At 40.6% G+C, this 25,398-nt stretch overlaps 1 protein-coding gene across 1 annotated transcript in view; it reads right to left on the reverse strand.

Annotated features, from left to right (window-relative positions):
* The window catches only part of LOC137642598 (UPF0488 protein CG14286), a 46,578-nt gene extending 21,743 nt beyond the window's left edge, over positions 1-24,835 (reverse strand). Inside the window, exon 1 of the mRNA XM_068375295.1 lies at positions 24,619-24,835. Coding sequence (XP_068231396.1) covers positions 24,619-24,835 — 217 coding nt within the window. The remainder of the gene's footprint in view (positions 1-24,618) is intronic.
* Positions 24,836-25,398: the final 563 nt, after the last annotated feature.

The raw sequence follows: 25,398 nt of genomic DNA on the forward strand, positions 1-25,398 counted from the left end.
GAAAACGGTCCGTTTTCTTTACTACTGTATAAAAGTTACGGTACTGTATGTACGTAAAGCATTTAGATCAGTGAAGGTGTATTGTTACCTGTACGTACACCTAAATTAATGATTGATACCTGTACACTCTGAAAAAAAGGTTACAGTTAATTAGTGTAACAAAAAAGTTGAAACTTACCTTTTGATTGAGACGATGTCCGATAGCGAAGTCGCGGCAGAGGAGGATGGCATAAGGCAGAAAACGTAACAAGTGACAGACTACGTACAGTAATTTACACACTTAACACATTAACACTTAAACTTTACGAAATAAAAAAATGGCAGAAATAATTAACACTTAACATTACGTATGGAAAACTATAAAATGAAAGAAAAAATTACTTTAACACTTAATGGTAACATAAAACTTAAAATTGAATTTTTTTTTTTTTTTGCTTTTTTATAACTTTACTTTTTCTTATTTTCTAAATCTCTTCTACTTCTTCATCACTTTCTTTTTTCTGTTTCTTTTCTTTACTTTCACCTTCTACTTCTTCATCACTTTCTTTTTTCTGTTTCTTTTCTTTACTTTCACCTTCTAATTCTTCATCCCTTCCTCTTTTCTGTTTCTTTTCTTCACTTTCACCTTTGTCTTGGCCTACTAATACCGCTGGCCTCTTTAATAAGAAACTATCTATTGAAGCTTGTTTCTGCCTACTTTTCAACACATTTCTAAAATCCGTTAGGCAAACGTCATTGCAGTGTTCAAGCGCACGGTTGGTATAAACTTTTTCTGGATGTTCCTTTTCGACGTAGTCTGCCATTTTATGGAAACATGCAAGAATTTCTGCCGTTTTCAAAGGTGCAACATCCTCCTCATCACCGCTAGAGAACTGCTCTTGAACATCACTCACTTGCATCGTCTCCAACTCCTTCAAGTCGTCCGTCGTCAATTCCTCGTGGTGCTCCTCGATAAGTTCATCGATATCTTCCGCGCTAACTTCCAGCCCCATGGACGTACCAAGATGTACGATGTCAGCCACCTCAGACTGCTGAATTGGTTCAGGATCGTCAACGATCTCGGCTTCTCCTCCAGGCTTCCCGAACCCCTCGAAGTCTCGTGCAGAGACAGCATCAGGCCACAGCTTCCTCCAAGATGAGTTTAGGGTACGCCTCGAAACTTCCTGCCAAGCGAGATCGATGAGTTTGAGGCATATCACGATGTTGAAGTGATCTTTCCAAAATTCACGCAGAGTGAGGTTTGTACTCTCTGTGACTTGGAAACATCTCTTGAAGAGATGCTTCGTGTACAATTTTTTAAAATTAGAAATAACTTGCTGGTCCATGGGCTGGAGGAGAGGGGTGGTGTTAGGCGGTAGATACAGGACCTTTATGAAGGAATACTCGGCCAGAAGATATTCCTCGAGGCCAGGAGGGTGAGCTGGAGCATTGTCCAACACCAGCAGACATTTCATAGGGAGGCGCTTTTCTTCCAAATATTTTCGGACAGTCGGACCGAAGCAGACATTCACCCAATCAATGAACAGTTGCCTCGTTACCCAGGCTTTTGCATTCGCCTTCCACATCACGGGAAGGTTCTCCTTAATGACTTTGTGGGCTTTGAAGGCTCGGGGATTTTCTGAATGGTACACCAGCAGGGGCTTTATTTTGCAGTCCCCACTGGCGTTTGCACAAAAAGCAAGGGTAAGCCTGTCCTTCATAGGCTTATGTCCGGGTAGCCTCTTCTCCTCCGCCGTGATGAACGTCCGACGAGGCATTTTCTTCCAGAAAAGCCCAGTTTCGTCGCAATTGAAAACTTGCTGCGAACTGTAGCCTTCCTGCAGAGTCAACTCGTCGAACGTTTTAACAAAGGCTTCGGCGGCCTTCGTGTCCGAGCTGGCTGCCTCCCCATGCCGTACCATTGAATGGATGCCAGTCCTTTTCTTGAACTTCTCGAACCACCCACGAGAAGCCTTGAACTCTGAGGGTTCCTGCTGGGATGTTCCTTCTCCTGCTCCTTCTTCGGCCTGAGCACGCACGAGATCACCGAAAATGGCGGAGGCCTTCTGGCAAATTGTAGTCTCAGTGATGGTGTCTCCTGAGATCTCTTTGTCCTTGATCCACACAAGAAGCAGCCTCTCCATCTCGTCATGCACGTGCGTTCTCTTGTTGGAGAAAATAGTGACGCCCTTAGAAGGTGTTGCTGCTTTGATGGCCGCCTTCTGCTTCAGGATGGTGCCTATCGTAGACGGATTCCGGCCATACTCCTTGGCGATCGCACTTAAACGCATGCCAGACTCGTACTTTTTAACGATTTCAAGTTTCGTCTCCATCGAGAGCATCGTCTTCTTCTTCTTTCCTTCGGCAACATTCTTGGGACCCATGGCTACAGTAATACGTAATATAATACACTACGTAACGTTATATACAGTCTATGTATAGTAAACACTAATACAGTACAGTGCACTGTAACGAATTTTTATTAACGATAACACGTGGCGTACGAATGTACTGTATATTAACACTAAGTCAAACAAGCGAAAGCACACAATGTGTGTTAACGATACCGCGGTCGGAACGAAAAAAGAGAGAGAGAGAGATGAACGCCCGTGCGTAGGCAAGCTGGGATAGTTGCCGACCAATAGGAAAGCAGGATCTTATGGCGTCAGCTAGCGTCTGAGTAGGGAGATAACCAATGGGTGAGCGGGAGGCTGTAAGTGAGTCTACCCAAGTTCAAAGTCAGGCGGCGCGCGCTTTTTAAAATTACTCTCGGCGAAGAGTTGGGATCCCGTAAGGTTTTCGTATCCTGAAATTTTATCCGTATCCTGGGGCATAAAAATCTTCGAATCACTTTTCGCATCCTGAATTTTTCGTAAGCAGAAACTTTCGTATCCAGAGGTATCACTGTAGTTACAAATTCAAATACAAGGTACTATATACAGTATGCTTTACGTACGCTATTTTACGCTTGTTTTGTTGTAGGATATGTACGCTTATTCGAGATGTGATTTTTGCAACAAAGAATATTATTGGATGCAGTATTACGTACGTATACATACAAAAGATTCATGGAAAAGATGCACATCCATTAACATTTGTAGTAGTAGCCATCAGCAGCCTTACACCATTCAAATATGACAAAGTCAGACTGCATCTGATTTGCGTTTCATGTTCGATTTAATTTTACTACGTATACTGAATTATCGTATGATCACATTCTCTTTTTGTGTTTTATTTCTTTCTGTACTGAATCATATGTAATGCAATGAACCATCAGTAAGAGCAGATATTACTAATTATTAATGGAATTAACGAAATATTTGGGGTCTTCATATATCGCGGCTATTTTCGAAATTTCCGGAAAATCAGCGATACAGTATATGTATATACAGTACATGCGTTATGAAAAAAAATCTGCGAAGTCGTGAATCCGCGATAGTCGAACCGCGAAGTAGCGAGGGCTCACTGTAACCCCTATTAAATAGCTAAGGTTTGTATAGTTGGGAAAAATACAAATTATCTACGAATGTCATTTTTTGTTTATTTATTTAAAAGAAACAATTATTATCGAGAGATTTAAGTTTTTGGTTTATAAAATAAGCTGTATTTCTGTTTAAGAAAGTATAGATAACATACTGAGCAAGAAACAAAACATAAAAAGTTGCATCATGCTTCTGGAGTAGCAGCGTAGGCTACGAGTCTTGAACGAAAACACAGAACACTTACCGTAAGTAAAATTCAGCTGTACTGTAGTAATATTACTGTACATGTATTACAGTAATATGCAGTGCAGTTTCAGCGAGTATTAGGCTATAGTACAGTATTACTAGATAGGAACAACTTTTGTTATGCAGAACAGTAAGGGGATGATGACGACTTGGTAAACTTAATGTTGCATCCTTCCGTTGCAATGCTATCAGCCTTTTCGTACTCACTTGTCCTACTTCTAACATTGAATTTTCTATTTCTTCGAAGTCCATTTCTTCTTTGTCCTCTTGTCCATTCGTCTGTCGTTCCTCTTCGCTCGGGCCAACTCCAGAGTTCTCTTCTTGCGTACCATCAAGGGAATCCTCTTCGGAAAACAAATTCTCCAAGTTCATCGCTCCTTCGATTCCTTTTTCTTTTCTTTCACCAGCCACTTTCTTCTTCATACTCCTGGTAGTAACACAACTAGGAAACAGAAACGGGTAGTCCTTCTCACCTATTCCCTTCAAAATAACCGAGTCTCCTGCGAGAGACTGATCCCTTGTACCACCACACTGGTTACAAACTGTGTCGCGCAATATCCTGACTGGGGTTCACTGACTCCCATCTATTGCTGCTAACATTCCTTCATAAATATATGGTTTAAAGGCACCCATGCTGTTTGGGTTCGTCCTGTTCGTTGTGTAAACGTTAGGTAGTTTATTTTCCTCTCCGTCCTTTCCCGATTGCTTCTTCATCTTCGCATCCTGTCAAGTCGAATTATCCTTCATCACTTGGGCAACTGCTTTCGGTTAGTTTGATCAACATTCCTTATTGATATGTCCTCTCTTGCCACACTTAAAACAGACAAAATCAACTTTTTGCACGTCTTTCATGATACTTGAAGGAGGACGATTCGACATTTGTTGCTGTGATTGATTGATTGAAAGTTTTCTGGCATCCTGAAATCTAAGGTCATTGACACCGATAGCATTTATTATACTGTATATGAAAAATAAAAGAGAATTCAATTAAAACCATAGAAGTTAAGAAGTCATTATAATAGTTAAATAGTTTTCAGAAGACCTGCTTCTGAAATAAATATAAAAATGCCGCTCGCATAGTAGGACACATCATGTCCAAGAATCTTGGCGAGGATGAACCTGCCATCCTCACCTCGAGCCTCAAAAAGATATCTATTTCTTAAGTTAGTAAAATTAGGGCATCCAGTCAACAAATGCCTCACTGTTAAAGGTACTAACCAATCCTCGCAATACGGTTGGTGTTGGCCCTTCAGCAGAAACTCGTGTGTCAACCGTGTGTGACCAATACAGAGACGACAAAGAGTCGTCTCCCATTTTCAGGGCATCATATTATACCTCCAAGGTGATATGATATTTGTTACTTCCCTCATTTTATTGCCATCTTGACTATCCCAGTGCTGTTGCCATTTATAACAAACCAATTCCTTGATGTAAGGTAGGAAATCATTACAGGGAATGGGATACCTCCTTGGTAGCAACTCGGATGCCGCATTCTTCACCAGTAAATCTGCCTTCTCATTCCCAGACACACCTACATGTGCTGGAACCCAACAAAATCGAACTGTTATACCTCTCCGTCCAATAATATAAAGCCATTCCAAAATCTTTAAAACAATAGGGTTACTAGAATTAAAAACTTCTAACGCTTGAAGAACACTCCTTGCATCACTAAAAATTGTAAAATTACCCTCCTTTTCCAAAGCTATTTTCTCAGTAGCGGTTAGTATGCCATACAGTTCGGCAGTAAATATGGAAGCTGTTATAGGAAGTGCACCTCTACAATTAAAATCATTACTATGTACTCCAAATCCAACGCCAGCATCATATTTGGAGACATCAGTATATATAAAAGTCGATCCCCTAAGTTCTGCAACATGTTCCATAAAAAGAGACCTGGATTCTAAGTCAGTCATATTCTTCTTAACTCCAATAAAGTATTTACAAAAAGATACGTCAGGTAATTTCCATGGAGGCGTTGATGATACCTTGAATGGAAGCACCTTAATTCTAATTATATCCAGATTGTTTAATAAATGTTTCACCCGAAACCCAAAAGGTTGAGGAGATTTTGGGTGCAACTCAAAGTATGAGTGCCTTACAAGGCTTGCAGTCTGAAAGGCTAAAGAATTAGGGAGTCTTTGCAATCTAAACCAATACCAAATAATAGAGGACATTCGATAAAGGTCCAGAGGCAACTCCCTAGCATCAACAAGGAGACTTGTGATAGGTGAGGTTCTAAAGGCTCCTGTGGACAATCTAATACTAGCATGATGTATAGAATCTAATATTTTTAACCGGCTTGGGGTGGCTGAGGAGTATATTTCGCATCCATAACAAATTTTGGAAAAAATCAAGGCCTTGTATAATTTTAAAATAGTATTGCGGTGTGCCCCCCATTGATGTATGGGACAATACTTTTAAAATATTCAGAGCTTCAACACATTTAGCTTTTAACGCTTTCAGTTGAGAAACCCATGGAAGTCTACAATCAAATATCAAACCTAAAAATTTGGCTTCCGATACACATGGGATCCGTTGACCTTTGATGTATATATCCGGGTCTGGATGTGCTCCCCGGATACGACAGAAATGTACAATAGTAGTTTTATTTGTCGAGAACTTAAATCCATTCATATCGGCCCACTGAATAATTTTGTCAATTGAAAGCTGTAGTTTTCTCTCAAATATTGCCATTCTGGCTCCAGCAAATATGGAGAGATCATCCACAAATAATGTTGAGAGAACATCCTGGGGAATGGCTGAGGATATCCCATTAATTGCTAGTGCAAAAAGGGTTACAGTCAGCATACTACCCAGAGGAACTCCTTCTTCCTGGCACCTACTCTCTGATAAGAGTTTCCCCAACTCTCACTTGAAAAACTCTATGTGAAAGAAATACCTGAATAAATAGTGGCAGCTCTCCTCTCAATCACATTTCATGAATGGTTTTAAGTATACCATATCTCCATTATTATTATTATTATTACTATCCAAGCTACAACCCTAATTGGAAAAGCAAGATGCTATAAGCCCAGGGGCTCCAATAGGGAAAAATAGCCCAGTGAGGAAAGGAAATAAGGAAATAAATAACAGAAGAGAACAAATTAACAATAAATCATTCTAAAAAAAGTAATGTCAAAAGAGATATATCATATATAAACTATTAACAACGTCAACAACGAATATGTCATATATAAACTATAAAAAGACTCATGTCCGCCTGGTCAACAAAAAAGCATTTGCTCCAACTTTGAACTTTTGAAGTTCTACTGATTCAACAACCCGATTAGGAAGATCATTCCACAACTTGGTAACAGCTGGAATAAAACTTCTAGAGTACTGCGTAGTATTGAGTCTTATGATGGAGAAGGCCTGGCTATTAGAATTAACTGCCTGCCTAGTATTACGAACAGGATAGAATTGTCCAGGGAGATCTGAATGTAAAGGATGGTCAGAGTTATGAAAAATCTTATGCAACATGCATAATGAACTAATTGATCGACGGTGCCAGAGATTAATATCTAGATCAGGAATAAGAAATTTAATAGACCGTAAGTTTCTGTCCAACAAATTAAGATGAGAATCAGCAGCTGAAGACCAGACAGGAGAACAATACTCAAAACAAGGTAGAATAAAAGAATTAAAACACTTCTTCAGAATAGATTGATCACCGAATATCTTAAAAGACTTTCTCAATAAGCCAATTTTTTGTGCAATTGAAGAAGACACAGACCTTATATGTTTCTCAAAAGTAAATTTGCTGTCAAGAATCACGCCTAAAATTTTGAAAGAGTCATACAAATTTAAAGAAACATTATCAATACTGAGATCCGGATGTTGAGGAGCCACCGTCCTTGACCTACTTACAATCATACTTTGAGTTTTGTTAGGATTCAACTTCATACCCCATAATTAGCACCATGCACTAATTTTAGCTAAATCTCTATTAAGGGATTCACCAACCCCAGATCTACATTCAGGGGATGGAATTGATGCAAAGAGAGTAGCGTCATCTGCATATGCAACAAGCTTATTTTCTAGGCCAAACCACATGTCATGTGTATATAGTATGAAAAGTAATGGGCCAAGAACACTACCCTGTGGAACACCGGATATCACATTCCTATACTCACTATGGTGCCCATCAACAACAACTCTTTGAGATCTACTACTTAAAAAATCAATAATAATGCTAAGAAACGACCCACCCACTCCCAACTGTTTCAGTTTGAAAACAAGGGCCTCATGATTAACACGGTCAAAGGCAGCACTAAAATCAAGGCCAATCATACGAACTTCCCGACCACAATCAAGGGATTTCTGTACTGCATTGGAGATTGTAAGAAGGGCATCACATGCTCCAAGGCCTTTCCGAAAACCAAATTGCAAACTAGGGAATAGATGATTACCTTCAGCAAACCTATTAAGACGTTTTGCCAGAAGACGTTCAAAAACTTTAGATAATATGGGAGTTATGGAAATTGGGCGGTAATCAGTGGGACTTGAGCTACCACAAACACATTTACATAGAGGAGTAACATTACCAATTCTCCAACAAGTGCTAAAAGCTCCTCTTCTTGCTAACTTGCGTAAAATAACAGATAACTTTGGAGCTAAGAAATCTGCTGTCTTTATAAAAAACAAAGGAAAAATACCATTAGGGTCTACACCTCCATAAGCATCAAGGTCCATCAACAGAGCTTTAATCTCACGAGATCGAAAAGCTAAACTAGTTAGTTTAGCCTCAGGAAAACAGGAATGAGGAAGTTCAAGTTTTTCATTACTCTGTTTACTGTCAAAAACATCAGCCAAAAGGGTTGCCTTTTCCTTTGGACAGTGAGTGACTGAGCCATCTGGTTTAAGTAAAGGAGGAACTGTTGCATCTACACCAAAGAGTGCAGATTTAAGGGTAGACCACCATTTATGTTCCTGAGTTGTACCAGAAACATAAATGGTGGTATCATATGCCTTTTCAAGGTCAAAAAGTACTGTAACATGGTGCTGTTTGGAAGCAAAGGCTTCACAAATAGAAGACTCAAGTCGTTGAGTGCATTTTTCTGAATCCACATTGAATCGATGATAAAATACCTTTCTTTTCAAGGTACCACATATGCCTTGCATTGACCATCCTCTCCATGATTTTACATAAACAAGATGTCAATGCAATAGGACGATAGTTTGCTGCTAAAAACTTGTCTTTACCGGGTTTTAAAAAGGCTAAAATAATGGCTATTTCCCAAACACTTGGGTAACTATGATCATGCCATATTCTATTAATAATGCTTAAAATAAATAGCTTTGTATTAAAATGTACATGTTTAATCATTGCATATGGAATTCCATCGGGTCCAGGGGCTGTATCATTGCAATGAGCAAGTGCGGAATCAAATTCTCTTTCAGTGAAAGGAGAATTATACGACTCTTCCCTTCTTGTTGCAAAATTTAAAATTTTCTTTTCTTCAATGCTCCTATACTGGTGACCAGGGCTCCTTCACACTTGCTGGATACATTTGAAAACTGATTAGCCACGGCATTGCTAACATCATTTGCTTCAGTTACATACTGACCATTCACCTTCAACACTGGTGGTGGGTTGGGGGTGAATTTGCCAGCTATCTTTTTTACTTTCCTCCATACAGAAGATGGTGGTGTTCTACTGCTAATGGAGGAAACAAAAGACATCCATGACTGGCGCCTTGCTTCTTTCATGGCACGACGGAACTGTACTCTACATTTCTTGTACATAATTAAATTCTCATCAGTTCTGCGTCTACGCAATCGTGTTAAGAGATCTTCTTGTGGCTCTGTGCAGGGCAGTTAGTTTTGAAGACCACCACGGGACTGGTTGTCGTTTGAATAACCCTGTTGTTTTGGGAATTGAATTGACTCCTGCTGTATGGAGAGTTCCATTCAGTAAGTCTATGGCATCATCAATATTTTCAACCTGTCCTGCATCCCCCTCAATTTCGCTTAGCTCACAAAATTTATCCCAGTCCGCCTTGTCAAGATTCCATCGTGGCGATCTCTGTAAAGGTGGACCATTGTTGGTGTTTATAATGATTAGTGCATGATCACTAGTATGCCAATCATCTAATGTCCTCCAATTGAAGTCGAGAAGGCAATTAGAGCTTACAATTGATAGGTCAATACATGACAAGGTACCTGTCTGGACATGAAAGTGTGTGGGCTCTCTTGTATTAAGGAGTCCCACATCTTCATTTTCCACAATTGATGATATGATATTTCCCCTCGTGTTTGCTAAAACATCACCCCACAAAGGATGTCTACCATTCAAATCTCCAAGTAAAAGAAAAGGTTGAGGGAGTTGTTGAATCACCTCCGCTAAGTTATCATACAAAATGTTATCATTTGGAGGCAAGTACAGAGAACAAATTGTATATTTTCTCCCTATATCAATCTTTACAACCACTGCCTGCAGAGGCGTACGAATAGACAGAGAAACTTGGGGAACATCTCGACGAACGTATATGAGACTTCCGCCATGGCTCCCCACTTGGTGATCATATGGTGTCCTATAACTAATATATTCGCGAGGACAAGGGGTATTATGATCAAGTTTGCTCTCCTGTAGACAAATAATTATGGGGGAATGCTCATGAAGAAGGAGCTTAAGTTCTTCATATTTGGCCCTTAAACCCTGACAATTCCATTGCAAAATGGAGGAAAAAACTATGGTTAATAATTTAGTAGACCCCTTGGTTGGAGTCTTCCCATTAGCAGTTTTTGATCTAACACTATTTCTAGGTGGTTTTATTACAGAGGGTCTTGATAGATTGGGTTTAGCATTTATGATTTTCTTTTTGTCTTTTTGATCTAATTGTTGAGGAGGTTGGTGGACCTCCACTTGAATTTCCGATTTATTTAAATCGACTTCCAGATCGGAAACATCAACAGATAAATCATCATATTTATTTGACGTCGTAATTTTGATATTTCTTATGGAAGGGGGCGAGAGATGGAGGTCTCTCTCTTTTCCGATTAGTAGGTGGTGAGCTACCAGGTTTTTGCACCTTCCCCAATACAGGTGCACCTGGTAACTTAGTGTCAGGTGGCATCTCCATCAAATAAGGCAAGGACATAGCCTGAGAGAGTTTAATACTACTGTTGGTAACGGGGGACGAAGGCTGTACAGAAATGGGCAATGACCCATTTTTAATACACTGTGGCAGAGCCTCAGAAGGCAATATGATTACCTTGTCATGCAGTACTTTATTATCAGAAGTTGTATTTCTTTTCTTAGGATTACTGGCAGTGCTAGGAGGGTTTGATGTTTCCTGTGGTAAATTTACCTTTGATTTTAAGGCCTCTGCATAGCTGGTTGATTTATTCAACAGTCTTTTTGCATGTCCCACACTTATGTGTTCTAAACTTGATTTGTTTAGGGCAGCTTCCTCCAACTTATACAGTTCGCATCTCCTATCAGTTGATTTATGATTCAAATAGCAGTTTGAACACCTGGCCTCAAGTGTACATTCTCCATAATAAGTTTTGGAGCAAATACCACACATTTTTCCATTTTTGCAAACTTTGGATGTGTCCAAATTTAAAACAATTAAAACATTGCAGAGGCTTTTGTTTGAAAGGTCGAACTTTAATCCTTTCATTTTCAATAACAATATGGAAAGGTACATCAGCATTTTGGAAAGTAAGTATAATTATTGAAGTTCCAGGAACCTTATGCTCTTTCCATACATTTAATGGACAAAGAAAGTATCTCCTCCTCTGTAAATTCGTACAGGTCTTTATTAAAGACCACTCCCCTTCCATTACTAAAATTTAGATGAGGTTTCATTTCCAATGTAATTTCATCACTGCCTGTCTGTAAGTTAGATAGTATTGCAGACTGAGTGCAAGATTTGGCATGGATGAGATAACTATTCTTCCCAAAATGAGATATATCTCCAGTTGCAATGGTTCCTAGTTTTTTTTTTAATAAACTTACATATTTTAAAATAATTCCCTATTATCCCTTTAGGTTCAGCTACAAGCCACATTGGTGGTTTGGGTTTTCTCTGTGAAGGCATGGGTACATTTCTCTCTTTTTCAAACCAATCAGAAGGTTTGTACACATCCAATTCCTTTGGGACCTAATCACAAAGAGCTCCCATGATGTTCAATTCATTAATTTTGATACTACTAATATTACTTATGGCATTAAATGCTTCATCATGACTATCAAAAGATATCAGAGTCCCATTTTTCATCTCCGAGTCTCATCCTTATTTCCTTTATCAATCCATAGCACTCAAATGCTCTATATATATCATCATAATTTGTCTCTAATGGGATTTGGGAAACATGAAGGAATCGTAGTTTACCTGTGTTACCCAAATTGCTAGATTTTTCAACATCAGCAAAGTGGTCCTTTTTAGTTCGAAGGTCGTCAACAGAATTTTCCTTAATTACAGTAGCAGAAGTCGTCAACAGTGCCGGGGGAAAGTCAGCAAATCCAGGCGATGGGGAGTCAGTATTTGTTGTTTTGTTGGTTTACCTGCTTAAGGGGACCGTCCGCCATGGGGTTTTGACATAACTTTCAGAAATCGAAAATTGTTTTATTGCTTCTATGTATGCACAAACATATCTTACATGCTCCCCAGAAGTTTCAGCCAATTATTTTTACAAATAACGAAGATATAGCGGTCTTTAAATGATGATGTCATCCTTACTGTATCGTCTGCATGACTGAGTTTGACAAAATCGTCTTTGTGTGTTATTTTTGCATATCTATAGCGATTTTTCTCTTATGTTTCAATCTATCGTACGTCTAGCAGAAATGGGAGGCATTGGTAGAGCGTAGTAGAACAAAATCTACTCCTAAGAGAACAGAAGCCAGAGTTTCCAAACACTTACAGAAGTTATAATGCATGCGTTTGTTTACTTGAAGTTCATATGTAGATTGTTTTCACAACGTCCTCGGGAACTTTATAGCAAGGCCAATGTTACCTAAGGTCATAAAAAGAACAAATAGTCAATCATTTTTCCAAACAATGAAGATACAGTATAGCGGTCTTTAAATGATGACGTCATCCTTACTGCGTCGTCTACCTGACTGAGTTTGACAGAATCGTAGTTCTCTCTCTCTCTCTCTCTCTCTCTCTCTCTCTCTCTCTCTCTCTCTCTCTCTCTCTCTCTCTCTCTCTCTCTCTGGAATTATCTAAAACTGCCATTTATACAAATACTATAATTCTCTCTTGAAGTTCGTATGTAGATTGTGCTTTCATAACATACTCGGGAACTTTATAGCAATGCCAATGTTACCTAAGGTCATAAAAAGAACAAATAGTCTATCATTTTTCCAAACAATGATGATATAGCGGTCTTTAAATTATGACGTCATCCTTACTGTCGTCTGCATGACTGAGTTTGACAGAATCGTAGTTATGTTTATATTTGCATCTCTCTCTCTCTCTCTCTCTCTCTCTCTCTCTCTCTCTCTCTCTCTCTCTCTCTCTCTCTCTCAATTTGAACTGCCATCTACAGTATATCAACCAAAATGCTATCACTCCAAAATTATATTCATGATCTCTCTCTCTCTCTCTCTTACTCTTATGTTTATCGTACTTCTGGCAGAAATGAAAGGCGTTGGTAGAGGACAGGTAAATGAAAACTACCAGCTACGAGAACATCAGCAAAGTTTCCAAAGACATAGAAATTATAATGCATGTGTTTATTTACTTGGAGTTCGTAAGTAGATTGTGCTTTCACAACGTCCTCTGGAACTTTATAGCTATGCCAATGTTACATAAGGTGATAGAAAGAACAAAAAGTAAGTGGGGAACAAGAAAAAAGAACCAAGAAAGAGGGAAACCTGAATAAGAGTACAAAGCTGAAACCTGCTAACTAAAACACTGGCAACAAGGAGAGATCGCTGGCAACTCTAACATAGGAATAGTAAACTGAGGGTTCAAATACCTCGTTTAGGGTGCATTTATGTAAGAATAAACAATAAAAGTTATCATAATAACATCATCTTGATTTCTTTAAGAAAAGAAGCGAAAATGTGTTGCAAATCTTTGGGAGCTCATAACTCAAAAACATACTTATTCACACTTAGGTACATTTTTCTCACTTATTTTTTGTTCGATATTAGAGAGAAAGATATCATTGAAAAGAAGAATAAAAATCCCACAATTCTGTCAGACAAAATTTTGATTTTCTTTTTATATTTTTGTTCACGATTATTTTCCGTCTAGACGAGAAAAAAAAATGAAAATTCATTAAATAAAAAACAGAAAGGAAAATCAAAATTCTGTCTGACAGAACTGTTCGGTTGATAAAGTAGTTTTTACGGTATAAGTTTCAATACAATTGGTATTATAGTAGTGGGGAAAAATGTACCTAAATTTTTGTTTTAAATCATGATTTTTGCTAATAAATCCAAAAGTTTTAGATCAAATGACTTGAAATTTTTATATGATGAAGGTATTATATATGTCTAAAACAATATAGAAATGGTGCAATTTGGATCATTAGAAAAAAATATGGCGGACATGGCGGACGGTCCCCTTAAGAATTTTAAGAAAGTATCATTCGTTGGAAAGGAAATTTGTATTCTCCACTATCGGCACAATGAGAGTATACTTCCCAGATGGTCCACTCCATACCCTAACCGAAGGATAGCATCAAAACAGATATAGAGGCACAGGTGTAAGCTAAACCCGCCTGTTAGGACTGAGACCAAGGAAATATGGAATCATCCGCCCCATATCTGTAATGATGGGCTTCTGGCCAGAAGCCAAGAGTCCCACCTCAAGGACTGTATCCCCCTGGATTACGATGACCCAACCCTTAAGAGTAGTTCCACCAAAAAGGTCCAAACCATCTTTGGGATGGCTGAGATCATCCAATACTCTCATATATAGCTTTGAATGCGAATACCTCCCAACCGTGATCCCTTCTCCCATTCATCTAAGCAGGCAGTAATAACGAATGTGAAAATATCCACGCCATTTAAATAAAATAGAAAAAAAAATAAATACATAAATGAACAAATAAAATAAAAATATATATATGCATACATCTTAATATATACATATACATATACATACACACATTATATATATATATATATATATATATATATATATATATATATATATATATATATATATATATATATATATATATATATATATACTGTACAGTATATATAATCATAGAGATAGGACAGCAAGACGAAAGAAAGTTGATAAAATTAGGAGAAGGTCGAAGTAATATTGAGCAGAAGAAAAAGATGAAAAAGAGAAATTTAGATTCGAACTGGGGGAGCAATTTCCCGAAGTTCGAGAGCCCTCTTGCCCGTCACCAAGATTCAGCACGGGAATGAAATGCCGTGCTGAAGCTCAATGACTTCATCAAGGCATTCTCTCACTAAGAGGGATTGCTGCTGTGGTACTAGCGCATTCTGCTTAGGGACAGTACCAGTGCTACTTCCGTTGTAACTGTTGAACTTGTTCCCATAGTTATTACTGAACTGGTTTCCATGGTTCGGCGAATACTTGACACTTGGTCGGAACGACGGTTGAAATTTCATGCCTGGGGACGGTTTACGACTGATAATATTATAATCTTCACTCAGCAAAGCGGCTTTATCAAGTTTCTTCACCTCTCTTTCTCTCTCTCTTTTTCAAGTAAGTTCGAATATGTTCATGAATTCTTCATAGATACTGCTCTAGTATTATCAATTCTTCTAAATCAGCCATCATTATAATATTCAGGGGTCATCTGATACACTCCATGATACTCCATCCTCTGGTCCTGAGATAGGGATAAGTAAGCACTGCAGCCTTTCCCAAAGAAAACACTCTGCATTAACATTGTCGCTGCGACTGTTTTAACATGACCAAAGAACTCATCTGGAGCCTCTTCTGTGAACCTTGGGGCATCTGACACATTAAACACGGGTTCGTGCCTAGCAGGAGTCGTCTCTGTTGGCGCTGTTGACTGCGCACAGGCATTCAACAGCTCCAAGTCCTGCACATGTCGTGCAATCTCTTTGGCCTCTTCCTTCTCCTTTTATTCTCGTTCCTTCTCTTTTCTTCTTGTTCTCTTTCTTTTTCTTCTATCCTCCTTGCATGTCTTGCAATCTCTCGGGCCTCTTCTCGTTCATTTTCTTCTCGTCTTGCTTCAATTTTCCTTGTACGCCGTGCTTCTTCTTTCTCTTCAGCCATCATCTCCTACTTGATTAAATTCTCCTCTGCTGCAATTCATTGAATCTCAGCCTCAACATCCCTATCTCCTTTCATGCCTTCATTTTGAGGGTTAACCAGTCTTTGCTTGGCTAAAAATTCTTCCTCAGCTTTCTCCAACAGTTCACGAGGTGCCACAATATTCTCTTCCGAGAACTTTCCTGAATTTATCAACACTTCTCAGGCTAGACACTTGATTTGGGCTTAAATCATCCCACTCGTTGCATGGCCGCTACATTCCATTAGGATAGAGAGCCACTGAGCTTTAGTTACATTAGCTTCTGACAATTCCTGAATTCTTGGGTTATTCAAAAACTCTTGGATATTAAACTGTGCCATCTTGTAATTTAACAATATTAAATTTCTTTCCCAAAATATATCCAAACAATACACAAAATCTTATCAACACTGTACTATTTAAACCCTTTAGTCAAAACACGGCCCTGTTATCATCAATATTTAAAACACACTCGCTCGATCCCAAGGGTCTGGGCACCAAAAGTATATATTATACGATGATGGCTCCCGGGTCTGGGCACCAAAAATACATTATACAGTACTATGGCTTGTGATTGGGAACCAAACATACAATATTATCTATAATACGACTGACAAGTTAATTAACCTCTCGAATTTCAAACTTGCTTGTTTGCTTTTACATTAAAACTGTTACACTTTGAAATATTAATACACGAACTCTGAGACAGTTAAACAACTCCCAGACAGCAACTGAATATCCAAAGGTCTCTTAAGTACACTCAAAACAAAACTGGGTAATTATTATTAAGAATAAACTTACTATGGTTCCTTAACAGGATAAGAGCATAACTATTATAAACAATGTTGATTGGAATAATACAATCTTTACAAAAATAAATATATTCTATATGAATTACAACACTTTGAAAGAATATACATAAATCAATTAAATCACTCGAAATATTAACTCTGAACAAAACTTGGATTAAGACAAAAAATGTTGCTATCTGAAAAATGTTATTTTTATAATAAAATAAATTTTTGAATATACTTACCCGGTGATTATATAAGCTGCAGCTCTGCTGCTCGACAGAAAACTCTACGTTAAAAATCCGCCAGCGATCGCTATGCAGGTAGGGGGTGTACTTCAACAGCGCCATCTGTCGTGCAGGTACTCAGTACTCAATGTAAACAAAGAACTCAATTTTCTCCTCGGTCCACTGCGTCTCTATTGGGGAGGAAGGGAGGGTCCTTTAATATATAATCACCGGGTAAGTATATTCAAAAATTTATTTTATAAAAATAACATTTTTCAATATTTAACTTAGCCGGTGATTATATAAGCTGATTCACACCCAGGGGGGTGGGTAGAGACCAGCAATAAATGTTTACATTATTATGAGCTAAGGATTTTTTATTTCATTTTAGCAGTTATCAAAATAACAAACATAAAATAAATAAGTACCTGGTAAGGAAGTCGACTTGAACAATTACTCTGCCTTTTTAAGTACGTCTTCCTTACGGAGCCTCGCGATCCTCTTAGGATGCTGAGCGACCCTTAGGAGCTGAAGTATCAAGGGTTGCAACCCATACTACAGGACCTCATCAAAACCTCTAATCTAGGCGCTTCTCAAGAAAAGAATTTGACCACCCGCCAAATCAACCAGGATGCGAAAGGCTTCTTAGCCTTCCGGACAACCCAAAAACAACAATAAAAACATTTCAAGAGAAAGATTAAAAAGGTTATGGAATTAGGGGAATGTAGTGGTTGAGCCCTCACCCACTACTGCACTCGCTGCTACGAATGGTCCCAGGGTGTAGCAGTTCTCGTAAAGAGACTGGACATCTTTAAGATAAAAAGACGCGAACACTGACTTGCTTCTCCAATAGGTTGCGTCCATTATACTTCGCAGAGATCTATTTTGTTTAAAGGCCACTGAAGTTGCGACAGCTCTAACTTCATGTGTCCTTACCTTCAGCAAAGCTTGGTCTTCCTCACTCAGATGGGAATGAGCTTCTCGTATTAACAGTCTGATAAAATAGGATAAGGCATTCTTTGACATAGGCAAAGATGGTTTCTTAACAGAACACCATAAAGCTTCTGACTGTCCTCGTAAAGGTTTAGTTCGTCTTAAATAGAACTTAAGAGCTCTAACAGGGCATAAGACTCTTTCTAGTTCATTTCCAACCATATTTGATAGGCTTGGAATATCGAACGATTTCGGCCAAGGACGAGAAGGTAGCTCGTTTTTGGCTAGAAAACCAAGCTGTAAAGAACATGTAGCCGTTTCAGATGAAAATCCGATGTTCCTGCTGAAGGCGTGAATCTCACTGACTCTTTTAGCTGTGGCTAAGCAAACCAGGAAAAGAGTCTTTAAAGTGAGATCTTTAAAGGAGGCTGATTGTAGTGGCTCGAACCTTTCTGACATAAGGAATCTTAGTACCACGTCTAAATTCCAACCAGGTGTAGCCAAACGACGCTCCTTCGTGGTCTCAAAAGACTTAAGGAGGTCCTGTAGATCTTTGTTGTTGGAAAGATCTAAGCCTCTGTGACGGAAGACTGATGCCAACATGCTTCTGTAACCCTTGATAGTGGGAGCTGAAAGAGATCTTTCTTTCCTCAGGTATAAAAGGAAGTCAGCTATTTGAGTTACAGAGGTATTGGTCGAGGATACTGATACTGACTTGCACCAGTTTCGGAAGACTTCCCACTTCGACTGGTAGACTCTAAGAGTGGATGTCCTCCTTGCTCTAGCAATCGCCCTGGCTGCCTCCTTCGAAAAGCCTCTAGCTCTCGAGAGTCTTTCGATAGTCTGAAGGCAGTCAGACGAAGAGCGTGGAGGCCTTGGTGTACCTTCTTTACGTGTGGCTGACGTAGAAGGTCCACCCTTAGAGGAAGAGTTCTGGGAACGTCCACTAGCCATCGAAGTACCTCGGTGAACCATTCTCTCGCGGGCCAGAGGGGAGCAACTAACGTCAACCTTGTCCCTTCGTGAGAGGCGAACTTCTGCAGTACCTTGTTGACAATCTTGAACGGGGGGAATGCATATAGGTCTAGATGTGACCAATCCAGTAGAAAGGCATCTATATGAACTGCTGCTGGGTCCGGGATTGGTGAGCAATATATTGGGAGCCTCTTGGTCATCGAGGTTGCGAAGAGATCTATGGTAGGCTGGCCCCATGTGGCCCACAGTCTCTTGCACACATCCTTGTGTAGGGTCCATTCTGTTGGAATGATTTGTCCCTTCCGACTGAGGCAATCTGCCATGACATTCAAGTTGCCTTGGATGAACCTCGTTACTAGAGAAATGTTTAGATCTTTTGACCAGGTGAGGAGGTCCCTTGCGATCTCGTACAGCGTCATAGAGTGGGTCCCTCCTTGCTTGGAGATGTACGCCAAAGCCGTGGTGTTGTCCGAGTTCACCTCCACCACTTTGCCTTGAAGGAGAGACTTGAAGCTTTTCAAGGCCAGATGAACTGCCAGTAGCTCCTTGCAGTTGATATGCAACGTTCTTTGACTCGAGTTCCAAGTTCCCGAGCATTCCCGACCGTCTAATGTCGCGCCCCAGCCCGTGTCCGATGCGTCCGAGAAGAGAACGTGGTTGGGAGTCTGAACAGCCAGGGGCAGACCCTCTCTGAGGCTGATACTGTCCTTCCACCAAGTCAGGGAAGACTTCATCTTCTCGGAAATGGGGATCGAGACCGCTTCTAGCGTCTTGTCCTTTTTCCAGTAAACAGCTAGGTGATATTGAAGGGGACGGAGGTGTAGTCTTCCTACCGAAACGAACTGTTCCAGGGATGATAGTGTCCCTATCAGACTCATCCACTGCCTGACTGAACATCGTTCCTTCTTCAGCATGTTCTGGATGCATACCTGGGCTTGACTTGTTCTGGGGGCCGACGGAAAAGCCTGAAAAGCTTGACTGTGAATCTCCATCCCTAGATACACAATAGTTTGGGATGGGACCAGTTGAGACTTTTCCATATTGACCAGGAGACCCAATTCCTTGGTCAGATCTAGAGTCCACTTTAGATCCTTCAGACAGCGACGACTGGAAGAAGCTCTTAGAAGCCAGTCGTCCAAATAGAGGGAGGCTCTGATGTCCGCTAAATGAAGGAATTTGGCTATATTCCTCATCAGCCTCGTAAACACAAGAGGAGCTGTGCTTAGGCCAAAGCACAGGGCTTGAAACTGGTAGACAACCTTTTCGTAAACGAATCTCAGAAAAGGTTGGGAGTCTGGGTGGATGGGGACGTGAAAGTATGCGTCCCTTAGGTCTAAAGAGACCATCCAGTCTTCCTTTCTGACCGCTGCTAGAACGGACTTTGTGGTCTCCATGGCGAACGTCTGCTTTGTGACAAAGACATTCAGCGCACTGACGTCTAGCACCGGCCTCCACCCTCCTGTCTTCTTTACCACTAAGAAGAGACGGTTGTAGAAGCCCGGGGATTGATGGTCCAGGACTTTGACTACCGCTCCCTTTTCTAGCAAGAGAGACACCTCCTGCTTCAATGCTCGTCTCTTGTCTTCCTCTCTGTACCTGGGAGAGAGATCGATGGGAGACGTTGCTAGAGGGGGTATTCGTACAAACGGGATCTTGTACCCCTCTCTGAGCAACTTCACAGATTGTGCATCTGCGCCTCTCTTCTCCCAGGTCTGCCAGAAGTTCTTGAGTCTGGCTCCCACTGCTGTCTGAAGAAGGTGGCAGTCAGACTCTGCCTTTAAAGGACTTGGTTCCTTTCTTCTTCCCACGTCTCCCTTCGGCACGAGCACCTCCTCTGCTGGAGGCTCTGCCACGAAAGGGCGGAATAAATCTGGACGCTGGAGTGTCCATCCTGGGTCTTGACAAGGTAGGCAAAGGGGTGGCTTTGCGGGCAGAGGACGCAACCAGGTCATGAGTGTCCTTCTGAATCAAAGAAGCAGCAATCTCCTTAATCAAGTCCACTGGAAAAAGGCACTTTGAGAGAGGAGCAAACAGAAGTTCTGATCTTTGACACGGTGTCACTCCAGCTGACAGGAAAGAGCAAAGGTTCTCACGTTTCTTGAGGACCCCGGATACGAACGAAGCAGCAAGCTCACTAGATCCGTCACGTATGGCCTTGTCCATGCAGGACATTATGAGCAAGGAAGATTCCTTGTCAGAAGGGGAGATCTTCCTGCTCAAAGCTCCCAGACACCAGTCCAAAAAGTTAAAGACCTCGAAGGCTCTAAATACTCCTTTCAACAGATGGTCTAGGTCCGAAGGTGACCAGCATATCTTAGAGCGTCTCATGGCTAGCCTGTGGGGAGAGTCTACAAGACTTGAGAAGTCGCCCTGGGCAGAGGCAGGAACTCCCAAGCCGAGAACTTCTCCCGTGGCATACCAGACGCTCGATCTGGAAGAGAGTTTAGCAGGGGGAAACGTAAAGGCTGTCTTCCCTAGACTCTTTTTGGACTGCATCCAATCTCCTAAAACTCGTAAAGCTCTCTTGGACGAGCGTGCGAGGACGAGTTTCGTAAAGGCAGGCGAGGATGACTGCGTACCTAAAGCAAACTCTGACGGAGGAGAGCGTGGAGCCACAGACACAAACTGGTCCGGAAACATCTCTTTGAACAGAGCAAGAACTTTTCTAAAGTCCAAAGAGGGTTGCGTGGTCTTGGGTTCGTCAAGGTCCGTATGTGGTTCATCAACGTGTGCCGCATCGTCATCATCAGAGAGTCCATCATCCGAGAATTGAGGAGGAAGCGGCAAAGGAGTAGGAATCGGCTGGTCAGCTGAGTCCGGTCGCACGGGTGCACGCGTGACTGAACCGGACGCAACGTCATGGAACTGTTGCCCAGTCTGTGAGCTGGCAACAACCATAGCAGCGCGGGGACGCACAGCGTCTACTCCAGACTGTCTAGCCTGATGTGGGCGAGCAGAGGCAACCACACTGGGTTGCGGAGGTTGACGCACCGCGTCAAAACAAAACAACTTTGACGGTTGTTGTACCTCGCGAACGTCAACGGAAGGTTCCGTGCGTCGCTGAACGTCAACATGCGGCTTGCAGGGTACACTGGAACGCATGGGTGGCGGGACTCTCTCAGCTGGAGTGCGGAAGAAGGTCGCCTCAGCGTCCACAGGACGCACAACCGTGGTTGGTTGTAGGCAAGAGGTTGGTGCAGCATCAACCTTCTCCGCACGAAAGTCCTGCATCAGAGACGTTAACTGATACTGCATGGTCTGCAGCAAAGACCACTTAGGGTCTACAGGAGCAGGTGCGGCGACAGACGGTGTGACTGCCTGAGGCGGTACCGCTTTGCCTCTCTTAGGAGGTGAGCAGTCATCGGAAGACTGCAGCGAGTCCGAACTGACCCAGTGGCTACAACTGGGCCGTTGGACTTGCGCGGAAGGGACCGACTTGCGCTTAAGAGGTCGCGAGACCTTGGTCCATGGTTTCTTACGAGAAACCTCTTCCGCAGACGAGGAATAAATGGGCTCTCTCGTCTCTGTGTGGGTGGGGCGATCTTGGGTAGATACGCCCGAAACCACGGAGGGAACGTCTGTTCGCTGATTAAAGCCTCTCGAACCCTTTGGTCGTACGACATTGCTTCTCCCCTGGACTTGGGAGCTTGCAAGAGGTCCCGGACTAGGAGAACGACAGGCACGAACAGACGAACCCTCAAGCGCAACACTATCCACAACACTATCACTCACTTTATCACTACCCACTGCACTCTTACACTTCAGCTCCTTGACGTCCGCCATGAGCTGGTTACAGTCACTAGCCAAGGACTCGACTCTCTCACCCAGAGCTTGGATGGCACGCATCATATCTGCCATCGAAGGTTCTTGAGTGCCAGAAGGGGGATTAGGAGCAACCACTACAGGGGAAGGAATAGGTTGTGGGGCATGAGGAGAGGAAAATTCAACGGAGCGAGATGAACTTCTCCTGACTCTATCTCTCTCTAGCCTACGTGTATATTTCTGGAATTCGATAAAATCGAATTCCGAAAGCCCAACGCATTCCTCACAAAGATCTTCCAATTGACAGGTTTTATCCCGACAATTGGAACAAACGGTGTGAGGATCGATAGAGGCCTTCGGAAGACGCCTTGAACAGTCCCTAGCATTACACTTCCTGAATTTAGGGACTTGAGAAAGGTCAGCCATTTTGAATTGGTCAAAGGGGAATTCAAAAACTATCCAAAGTCATCAACAAATAATCCGATATCAAAAAAAAGAATGCAAGGATTTATTGAAGAGAAAGCCTGCAAAGCGAAAGCTCAAAACTAGAAACGTGTACTTCACCAAATAGTTGTGAAAACCAATCCAGTTAGCAACAGCGAATTAGTAGGTCTTGCCGGTGGCACGACAGAGAGAAAATTGAGTTCTTTGTTTACATTGAGTACTGAGTACCTGCACGACAGATGGCGCTGTTGAAGTACACCCCCTACCTGCATAGCGATCGCTGGCGGATTTTTAACGTAGAGTTTTCTGTCGAGCAGCAGAGCTGCAGCTTATATAATCACTGGCTAAGTTAAATATTGAAAATTATATAATTACTTGACTTTAAATGTTAAATCTGAATAATCCTTAGACTAAGAAAAGGAAAGTAATACTTACAAAAATTATACAATCACTTGTTTTACTTGAAATTAAATCCAAATATAATATTTAAGTTTGACACTTAATGAAAAATAGATAACCAGCTCACAATACAAATACCTAACCTCCCTACAGGGCCAGTAACAAAATCTTTACACAATGCCCACACTCATCCTAATACAATGAATTCAAAATCACCGTTTCGTCTTACGTATCTCTTCAGCACACGATTTGCTTTGGGGTACAGAGCCACTTAGGAGAGGACACACTATGTGACTTGGAGGGAGAGAGAGGGAATCTTTGGCTCTTTCACTAGACGGCTGCTTCACTACTACTGCTATGCAGCCCTGGATGGGCTTATGTAAGACTTAGCTACTTCCAGAAGGCTCCAGGAGGGGGAATTCTGGAAGCGTGGGGGCAGGGCAAGGCATCAGAGTTACCAAGTATTGCTCTCTAAACCGTGTACTCACGTAACGCCAGACAGCTCTCTCAATCAGCTAGCTCCGCCAACCCTTTGTCCCCGAAACAAAAAAAAGATAACATCCTATCACTAGGTTTTCTGTGTAAATTCCAAAGCATATGATACCCAAAATAATTGTGTATTCTTTCTTAAACATGATGCAATACCTCATAAAAATATCAAAGAACATTACAGAAGCCCTCGTTCATATTTCACATGGTCACATAACACTCTCAAACAGTTTATGTAAGACTTTGTAACAAATTTACATTAAATAAAAAAGTTAATTCTTGAAAATTAGGTAAATTTACACATACTAACTTGAATAAAAATTATAATGCAATTAACAACGAAAGTCTTACGTAACTTACATATTAAACATGATTCTACACAAGGAGAACTCATCTTTAGAGCTCGCTAACCTCTCTTCAATGCACAAATAAAATATAAATAAAATCATCATTAAACTACTGCAATTATTCTACACAAGACTAGCTTTGTAAGAATATATACACACACACACACACACATATATATATATATATATATATATATATATATATATATATATATATATATATATATATAAATATATATATATATATATATATATATATATATATATATATATATATATATATATAAGTATATATATATGAATATATATATACATATATAAATTAAATACAGATTACCTTCTTTTGGGGTTGATTTCTTTTTCTCCATGGTAGCTTCTAACTGCTGCAAACACCATCGCAACTCTAATGGAAACCTCTCAAGAGCATCATCTGGATTTTCATCTCCTTTTTCAGAGCTATGTGATGGATTAGCATCACTGGGATCCTTTTCTTTTGAGCCATGACTGCCAAAAGTCTTTGGCTTTGGAACAGGCCCTCTCCTACCCTGCAACATTTAAATACATAATCCTCAGAAAATATTTTGGTATAATTCCAAAAAACTCAATGCTGTCTTAATGATTTCTAGAATACAAAAATGTATTTTACAACTTATTCAATAACCAGCGGCAAAAAGTATACCACTGAAAACTGACAAAACTATTGAAGAACTGAGTGAGGGTCTGCTCCATCTCAGATGCGAGAAAGCTTCCACCTCTTGCTATTCAGTTCCCAATTTATCTGCTTACATATGACTTCAATTTACATAAATAGGAATACTTTCAAACAATATAACGGTACGTTTGTATCTTCAGAAGCTATATAGTACTATTTAAAATACAGTAAGATGAGTCCTACGTGAACATACATATTTACTGGTTACTGTACCACAATGAGGCAAGAGACCCAAAAGTTCTATTCAGAAGTTATGAAATGAATTACTGTACAAAGACTGATGAAATTAATACCTAAAAATTATATACTACATGTAGTAAAAAAAAATCAACTTATATATTTTGCATGTCACTGATGATAGATGTTACAATTACATTCAGCAGGAATTCAAAAAACATAAGATAT

Source organism: Palaemon carinicauda, chromosome 6 (genome assembly GCF_036898095.1).
Source record: "Palaemon carinicauda isolate YSFRI2023 chromosome 6, ASM3689809v2, whole genome shotgun sequence".
NCBI lineage: Eukaryota > Metazoa > Arthropoda > Malacostraca > Decapoda > Palaemonidae > Palaemon > Palaemon carinicauda.